A 9,647-nucleotide genomic window follows, 5' to 3' on the forward strand; every position below is an offset into this window, starting at 1 on the left:
CACACTTACGACCATTGTAGCATCCCCACAATCGCATGATCAAAATTCAGACACTTGGCCACAGACTCATATTTGTGATGATTTCAATGTCCCAGGGTCACTTGATCCCCTTTGGCGACCTTCTGACAAGCAAAGTCAATGGGGAAACCAGGTTCACTTAATAACCGTGGAACTAATTTAACAACTACAGTGTTAGTCACTTAACAACCATGGCAAGAAAGGTCGTAAAAATGAAGTGAAACTCACTTAACCACTGTCTCGCTTAGAAACAGAACTTTTGGCCTGAATTGTGGTCATAAGTCAAGGACTACCCGCAGTCTGACATAGCATGGACATTTCTACTGTATCCAGTCAATGCAAACCATGCTTTGAACTATGTGGTAGGACAAAGACAGTCCCTGCTTGCGACTCTTTAAAGCTTCCATATCTTTCCTTATAGCTTCCCTCAGTGTCTGTCACATGATTTTATTTTTATATGACACTGTCTCACTTCAGGGAATGAATGAATGATTCAGGGAGGGGAAAAACGTGGTTTCAGAGAATTGGGCTGGCTTATGTCTGCCCGTATAACTGCTTTTTGGGAAATGTTATGGCCCTGCTCCCTTAGTTTATGAGAAGGCCAAGATATCCTATCACAAGAGTTCACAACTGATAGCCCTTCAGCTAATGAGTGGAAAAATATAAAAACTTGGGGAAAGTGTTTTTATTGACTGTGAATGACCCATTCAGATTTTCCTGTAATCTCAGCATGGAGTAGATAGACAGATGTAGGATTTAAGTGGCAATGAGGTAGGGAAGGGAGGGAAAAAATATGTTGAAATCTTTTGAAGTACGAGAGTTCAGAAAACTCTCATTATACTATATGGTGGGTTCGCCTTTTTTTGCCCCCTCTATATATATTTTCGCTTTTTTTTTTTAGTAATTTAAATACCGTGTGGGAGATAATTGGAAATATTTGTTCCTTTCCTTTCCCCTTAAGGTTCTTTTTCTTTTCTCTTTTATTTTAAAGGGCATTTATTATGGAAGAGGGTTTAAAGTATATATGAAAATTGATATGGAGGAGATTTTTGAGAAAATTGAAACATTTTGATTCTAATTAATTCGATGTGATTAAGAATAGTAACAGCCTAAAATGTATACAGTTTTTTAACTTTTCTTTTTCATATGATGAATTGGAATAATTATTTTTTCGTCCAGATGTTAAATCGTAAGGAGGTGGCATTGGTTAATCTGTGTATACCAAAATTGCACAAATGATATATTGTAAATTAATTTGAAATTAATGGTATCTTTTTTTCTGTACACGTGATTGGAGAAGAAAAATTATAAAAAAATTCACAACCCCCCCCCCCCCCCAAAAAGAAAACTCTCATTCCACTTAGAGATTAATCTCAATGTTTCAATAAACACAATGGACATTTTAATAGAATTGGTAATTTATATGATACTAGGTGGTATAATTGGTCTCATATGTAATCTGTAACCAACCTATATAACCAATCTGTATTCCCCTGACCACTTCCTAATTTAAATGCTGTTTTAGTGTATCCACCTATGCATTTGCTGAAATTTACACTAAAATGCGGTTTTAGTGTATCCACCTAGGCATTACATTTCGTGCCTTTTAATAAGATGTGTTAGTTAGAAGAGATGTTACCAGATTCTTCTTCTTTTTTTTATTACAATAGACCAGTGTTTCCCAACCTTGGCAACTTGAAGATATTTGGACTTCAATTCCCAGAATTCCCCAGCCAGCGCCTGGGGAATTCTGGGCGTTGAAGTCCAGATATCTTCAAGTTGCCAAGGTGGGGAAACACTGCAATAGACTAACCCTAGAGCACTGGTCCTAAAACTCAACAGGCTTAAAATTCACATCTAACTAGAGTCTTGTTTCAGCAGAAGAATTCCTAACTCTCACCATTTCCAAGCTAAAGGTTTAGTCTTTTGCTCAAGTTAGTGGAAAACTGCTACTCTTCTCTTCTTTCCCTCTAATCAGGTGTTCATGTGGGTTGGCAAAGAAGCCAATGAGCTTGAGAAGAAGGAGGCATTGGCAACTGCTCAGGAATACCTGCAAACCCACCCTAGTGGGAGGGAGGTCGACACTCCCATCCTAGTGATTAAGCAAGGTTTTGAACCGCCCAACTTCACTGGTTGGTTCCTGGCTTGGGATCCTAACAAATGGAGCGTAAGTGAACACTATAATACAGTGGTCCCCAACGTTTTTTCCACCAGGGACCAGTTTCAGCAAGACAATTTTTCTATGGCCCGGTGGGGGCGGAAAGGGGTGTGGTTGGGGGCGGGATTAAGCATGGGGGTGCTGGTCCTCCCCGCCCCTCTTTCCCGCCATTGCCCTGTGGCCGGCAGAACCTGCCTCCCAAGCCCTCTTGCCCGGCAGGAGGCGAAGCGCTGGAGGGAGGGGGTGGCGGCATGAGGGCCGGCAGCTGCTGACTCCACGGACCGGTGCAACATGCCCCATGGCCCGGTACTGGTCCGCGGCCCGGTGGTTGGGGACCCCTGCTATAATATATCTAAAACACATCATTTCTGATTTTTGAGGATCATTACCTCAGCCCTAGAATATTCGAATGCTTTAATGAATGCTTTAGTGTGATTGTTGAATGAATGATATTAATGCTTTTTTTTTCTTTTTAATTAGAATTTTAAAGATTGCTTTTAATGTATTAATTGGATTGCTATTATTCTTGCTTTTCTGTATATGCTGCGAGCCTTCCCGGAGAGGGGCAGCATACAAATCCAATAAAATAAATAAATAAATAAATAAAATTTAATTAGAAGCCATCAGCATATGACTTTTTAAAATGAGTAAAGCAAATATTTTGCGTATTTGGACATTAAGTGTTACAAATATTTATCTATTCATTTATCCTATTTGAGAACTGCCCATCTTCCTCAGAGTATTATGTGTAACGTATTAGAAACCATACCTGTATGCAGGGGTGGGCTACTGCCCGGATGGGGTGGAACGCAGTGGGGTAGCGAAAATGGAGCTCCACCCCAGAGCACCCAATTTGCACTGAAAGAGGTTGAAAGAAAACGCAGGGCGTCCTGTATAAGCTACGCCCATAGTGTGGTAGTAAACATTTTGGTAGCCCTTCACTGCCTGTATGTCCAAATTTTGTTTGGTGAACATAGAATTTCTACATTTCATGTTGAAAAAGAATTTGTTCCAGACCTAATGCAACATTTGATGGCTATATTGAACATTCCAAAGGTTAATTTATCATTCCAGCACAATATTCCTGTAATAGGGGACTGCCAGTGCAGATGTTCCTTCCCATTCTTTTCAATGGGAGGAAGCACCTCTTGAATTGGTGTGTGACCAGGTGTAGTGCAGATTGGTAGATGGACTCTCCTCTGTGTGTATATCATAAGCTCAGTTCCCAGCACTCATATTGAATGGCAAAATAACTCTCTAACTGTTGGGCTTTTGTGTTTTTTGCAGGAAGGGAAGACGTACGAGCAGCTGAAGAAGGAACTGAGAGATGCCAATGAAGTTATCAGAATTGCAAGTGTAAGTTGCAGGTGTTATTTTGAGAGAACCGCTGCCCATAGTTAACGAGCTGGCTGGAAGATAAATTAGAAGCTGCTGCATTTCAGTCATATCCAATCACTGATCCTATGAGCCCAGAGATGGAGATGTTGCTAGACCCTGGTGCCCAAAAGATAACAGGCATTATGGGAGGGTACTAGATGCTACTATTCTATTCTATTCTGTTCTATTCTGTTTTATTCTGTTCGGTTCTGTTCTGTTCTAGTCTAGTCTAGTCTAGTCTAGTTTAGTTTAGTCTATTTGAACAGAATAGAACAGAACAGAACAGAATAGAATTCTTCATTGGCCAAGTGTGATTGGACACACAAGGGGTTTGTGTGGTGTATATGCTCTCATTGCACATATAACAAAAATACATTTGTCAAGAATCATGAGGTACAACACTTAGTAATTGTCATACGGTACAAACAAGCAATGAGGAAACAATCAATATTCATATTAATCATAAATAATACAAAAGGAACATATGTGATCCGAGATGATACGTTCCTGTATTTTCTATAGTAGCTCTCCAGGACCTCAGATAGAGAGGCTTTCTTAGAAATTGATTCCTAAGATCCTTTAAATAGGAAATGCTGGAAACTAAAAACATGATTTGCCTATGAGTTACATACTGAATCCTGCTGCAGTCTTATAAATCTATGTAGGATACTGGGCTGGTGCTAATGCGCTTCTGTTCACCTTCCTCTACCCATCTCCTCTTAGCTTCTGCAGTTCCTCAGTGAAGAATGCTTTGGATTGTGGACATGTTTTTGAGTTTCCTGGGCAAAAGTCATTTCTATTTCTAAGCTTGTGTGCTGCTCCAAAATGTCAGCTGTGATAGAATAATTTCAAGATCCTGTTAAGACCAAAGGATCTATTTCCAGAGAAGAGTTTCCACAACATCCTACACAGTTCATTGTTATACAAATCTAATAAATTATTATTATGGCATAGAAATCTAAATAATAATAATAATAATAATAATAATAATAATAATAATAATAATACACAGCAAACGAGATCACTATGCTGGATTTCATATTTCATCACCAGTCGGGCGCTTCATTATTATTATTATTATTATTATTATTATTATTATTATTATTCCCCCCTCCCCCCTACAACACCTTTACCAGGGTGAAGGAAATTGAAATAATAATAATAATAATAATAATAATAATAATAATAATAATAATAATAATAAAAAAACCCACAGCAAATGAGATCACTATGCTGGATTTCGTATTTCATCAATAGTCGGGCGCTTCATTATTATTATTATTATTATTATTATTATTATTATTATTCCCACCTCCCCCCCCACAACACCTTTACCAGGGTGAAGGAAATTGAAATAATAATAATAATAATAATAATAATAATAATAATAATAATACACAGCAAACGAGATCACTATGCTGGATTTCATACTTCATCACCAGTCGGGCGCTTTATTATTATTATTATTATTATTATTATTATTATTATTACCGCCTCCCCCCCCCCACAACACCTTTACCAGGGACCAGCTACTCTACCTAACCTCTGCATCGGGCACCACTTGCCCCTAAAGCAGAGAATCAGCAGGAGAGAACATTGCATACCTAAAACAGTGAGAGAGCAAGGGATAGAAAAGGTAATCCTTATTCTTTAAATCCCATTTGGTACTTAATGATGAGATCTGACTAAATCTTTGCAAAACGTTTGCACCAGCAAACATTAGGCTAGAAGAGGGATGGGGAACCTGTGACCTTTCATCTGTTTACTAACAATTTCCAGGCTCTTAGACCAAATGTCTTTTCTCTGCTGTCCAGCACTGGTGTGCCTTTCGTCCCCTGTCCAATTGTCTTTCCTTTCTTTCACCTATCTTATATATTCTCTTCCTTTCATATATCTTCTCCTCTATGCTCACTTTCACCCTCTTTTATATTATCACATGTCTATTTTTCTTCCTATGTATTTGTGTATTGGACAAATGAATAAATAAAATCACCTCTAGATGTTTCGGAAAACCATTCTAGCAGGGAAGCCTGGGAGTTTTAATCCCGCTTCTTTTGAGGATACCAGGAGACTGGTCCAGGGGATAAAATTTTCAGCAAGCTTTTAAGAATTTGCTGTGCTCTGTTTAGAATGACAGACCTGAAACCCTGAGCAGCAGCAAGAGTGCAATCTATTCTCTGGACGTTTTGCTCTCCAGCCTGGAGGACTTACCCGAAGATGTGGATCCTGCTAAGAAGGAGGTGAGTCCTATCGAGCATTTGCCATGCACTGAGAACCAGGCTTAGCCTCAAAGATTCCATAATGGTATGTTTGTTGTTTTAAAATTGAGGGGCAGGATTAGAGGTGGGATTCAGCAGGTTCTGAACAGTTCTGGAGAAGTGGTAGTGGAAATTTTGAGTAGTTTGGAGAATCGGTAAATATCACTTCTGACTGTCCCTGTCCCCATCTATTCTCTGCCTCCCGAATCCCAGCTGATCAGGAGGAAATGGGAATTTTTCAGTAACTTTCCCCTGCCACACCCACAAAGCCCTGCCCACAGAGCCAGTAGTAAATAGTGATCCCACTGGACAGGATTATTTTAGACTCGCAGGTAAGTATATTCCTAATTCTCATGGTTGCTCTAATCAGCTCTAAATATTTTGGGTTATACCTGGTAACATGTCAGGCTTCTGAAACACCAGATTAAGAGATAAACTTGGACTTAAGACACACAAACGCACACACATACACACGTACACACGTACACACGTACACAAATACACACACACAGGGATTTCTGCCTCATGTATCCCAGCGGCCAGTCAGGTCCCACAGAACTGGCCTTCTCCAGGTCCCGTCAGCCAGCCGGGGCATAGGGGAAGAGCCTTCTCTGTGGCAGCCCCAGCTCTTTGGAAAACTCCCTCTGGAGATTAGTACTGCCCCCCACCCTCTTGGCCTTTCATAAGGTTTTAAAAACTCACCTTTGCCGGCAGGCTTGGGGCCATTGAATGTTAACATCTTACCCTGGCCGATGATGTGAATGTATATATTATGATGGGATGAATGTGGATGAGTGTTTTTTTAAGTATCAGGATTTTAGATTCATTTTAGGTTTTGGATTTCTGATAGGCTTTATTTTTATAATATGTATTTATCTTGTTTTGAGCCGCCCTGAGTCTATGGAGAAGGGCGGCATAGAAGTCCAATAACTAACTAACTAACTAACTAACTAACTAACTAACTAACTAACTAACTAACTAACTAACTAACTAACTGTTGTGATTCAGTCTGAGGCTCCTCAGGGAACGGCTGGAACTCTGCCGGCTCCATGCTCAGAGGGGGAGGACGAGGAACAGGAGGAGGAGGAGGACCAGGCAGACGGGGAAGAGGAATGTCAGGATGAGGAGGAGGGGGAACAGCTTGAGACCCCCGGGGGGGAGCTCTCCCCAGCGAGTAGCCTGGAGTCATTAGATGAGAACGCACAAGCCATCATAGATATGAGGCAGAGAAGGGCAGCACAACGACAATTAGCCAGGTATTTTCATCCCTAATAGACAACAGCTGGGTTTGGGTGTGGTTCTCCTCAGAAAGGTTGAAAAGGCAGGCCCGCCCTTCCTGTATTGTGGAGAGTTGTCTTTTGGGAGTCCTGTGACCTTGCTTCGATCCTTGGCGTCTTTGATTCTGGCTTGTGGCCTCGAAGGCTGAAAACTTGGGGGAGGCGTGGGTTTTCTTATCTACAGTGGTGTGTGTGCCAGCAAGAAGCCTGTTGTATTGTCTGGCCGTCGTGACTCTTCTGTGAAGCTTCACAGCATTCCAGTTTGTAAGAACAGTTTTTGTTATCTGTGTTTGTTTTCAAAGATATAAAATGACTTTGCTTTTTACCAGCGTGTCTGGCTACTCTTTTTAGTTGGTGTTGGCATCTGGGGAACCCAGACAGAACACTAACTAACTAACTAACTAACTAACTAGCTAAATAAATAAATAAATAAATAAATAAATAAATAAATAAATAAATAAGACTCAGGGCGGCTCACAACAACAATAATACAATATACAGAGTACAAATCCAATATAAATCAAAAATGAAATTTAAAATCCATAGATGTTAAAAACAATCATTACTGCACAATCATACCATTCTCATGTATTACAGTCAGGAAAAAAGGTAGTAGTGGGTGGAAGAGATAATTATTCCCCCCATGCCTGGCGACATAGACAGGTCTTCAACATCTTGCGGAAGGTGGGAAGAGTAGAGGCAATTCGAATCTCTGGGGGGAGTTGGTTCCAGAGGGCCGGGGTCGCCACAGAGAAGGCTCTTCCCCTGGGTCCCGCCAGACGGCATTGTTTAATCGACAGGACCCAGAGAAAGCCAACTCTGTGGGACCTGATTGGCCGCTGGCATTCGTGCGGCAGAAGACGGTCCCAGAGGTATTCTGGTCCAATGCCATGTAGGGCTTTATAGGTCATTACCAACACTTTGAATTGTGACCGGAAACTGATCAGCAACCAGTGCAGGCCGCGGAGTGTTGGCGAAACGTGGGCAGATCTTGGAAGCCCCACAATAGCTCTCGCGACTGCATTCTGCACGATCTGGAGTTTCCGAACACTTTTCAAAGGTAGCCCACACAGTAATAAATAAGTAAATAATAAACAAACAAACAAACAAATTTCAGAAGCTTGAATTGCAACTCAATGCCAAGTATATCTCCCCAGTTCTCATTCATCTGCAAAATTAGCATACCAGGAAGGATTCTAGCCCTCTCATTGAAAGCTTATTTTTCCTTCAGCACGTGTTAATTCCTTTATCATTATCTCAATCCATTTTTGCCAAAGAGTTCTCATGACAACCATATTCTAAACAGCATCAAGTTACATTTTTCAGTGCATAATGTTCAGTGTGGTAAGCCCTTTACGTTTCAATAGTCTATCCAATGTGGTTTCTTCCTGTAATCAAAGTAAGGCTCTTAAAAGCAATCAGCATGATTAATTTAGTCTGGTGGGATCTGTAGAGCTAATTTTAACTTAATTGGGAAAAATACCATTGTTTCTACACTCTGCTACAGCCTCATCCTTCTTACTCATCTGTTGTTATTTTTCGCCATCCATAGAATTTCCTGTCTGATGATGATTTTATGAGAGTCTTTGGAATCCCCCGGGAAAAGTTCGCTGCCCTTCCTACTTGGAAACAACTTCATATGAAAAAAGACAGGGGTCTTTTCTGAGTAAAAGGAAAACGTGTCATTTCTCAAACTCCAGAGTGGGATCCATCATTCTTGGGTTTCTCTTGAATTCAAGAAGGAGTCAAGTCCAGAAACCGCTTGCTTCAGGAGCTGCCTTTCTTTTAAGAGGGTATCCATATTGGGCCTAAGTAACTTCAGAAAGTTGTTTTAATCTATTAAAGGCTGCTCTTGCCCAGGAAGTTTATTTTACCCGCTGCTGTCAACGAAATATCCACTCTCTAACAAGGCTTCATTAGCAGAAAAGCCACTGCTGGTGAAGTCAACTGAACTGCAGAAACTTGTCAGATCCACTAGTAATTTGGTGCTGTGCTTTAGGCAAATATCTATCCTATAAATAAATAGAAACTGGGTTGACCCCTGGAAATCCAAGCTTTTTGGCAGGGCTGCTGCTTTGAAGCATGTACTGTTACACGATCATCATTAAATATGTGAATAGTACCTTATTTGTTCTGAGCCTTATCTATTTTCCCGGAATATTGGAACTGTGAAAGGGAGACCTATTCCTAATGGTTATGCTGTGGCAGCACAATGGTTAGAATTCAGTATTGTAGGCTAATTCAGCTCACTGTTAGAAGTTCGATCTTGACCAGCTCAAAGTTGACTCAACCTTGCATCCTTCTGAGGTTGGTAAAATGAGGACCCAGATTGCTGGGGTGGGGTGGGGGGCAATATGCTGACATTGTAAACCACTTAGAGAGTGATGTAAAGCAGTGTTTCCCAACCTTGTCAACTTGAAGATATCTGGACTTCAACTCCCAGAATCCCCCAGCCAGCGAATGCTGGCTGGGGGATTCTGGGAGTTGAAGTCCAGATATCTTCAAGTTGACAAGGTTGGGAAACACTGATGTAAAGCACTGTGAAGCGATATATAAGTC

At 40.8% G+C, this 9,647-nt stretch overlaps 1 protein-coding gene across 1 annotated transcript in view; it reads left to right on the forward strand.

Moving 5' to 3' along the window:
* Window positions 1-9,208, forward strand: part of AVIL (advillin) — a 67,042-nt gene extending 57,834 nt beyond the window's left edge. The window contains exons 17-20 of the mRNA XM_070740726.1: window positions 1,997-2,185; window positions 3,464-3,532; window positions 5,683-5,793; window positions 8,641-9,208. Coding sequence (XP_070596827.1) covers window positions 1,997-2,185; window positions 3,464-3,532; window positions 5,683-5,793; window positions 8,641-8,754 — 483 coding nt within the window. The 3' untranslated portion in view covers window positions 8,755-9,208. The remainder of the gene's footprint in view (window positions 1-1,996; window positions 2,186-3,463; window positions 3,533-5,682; window positions 5,794-8,640) is intronic.
* Window positions 9,209-9,647: the final 439 nt, after the last annotated feature.

This window comes from Erythrolamprus reginae, chromosome 2, assembly GCF_031021105.1.
Source record: "Erythrolamprus reginae isolate rEryReg1 chromosome 2, rEryReg1.hap1, whole genome shotgun sequence".
Taxonomy (NCBI): domain Eukaryota; kingdom Metazoa; phylum Chordata; class Lepidosauria; order Squamata; family Dipsadidae; genus Erythrolamprus; species Erythrolamprus reginae.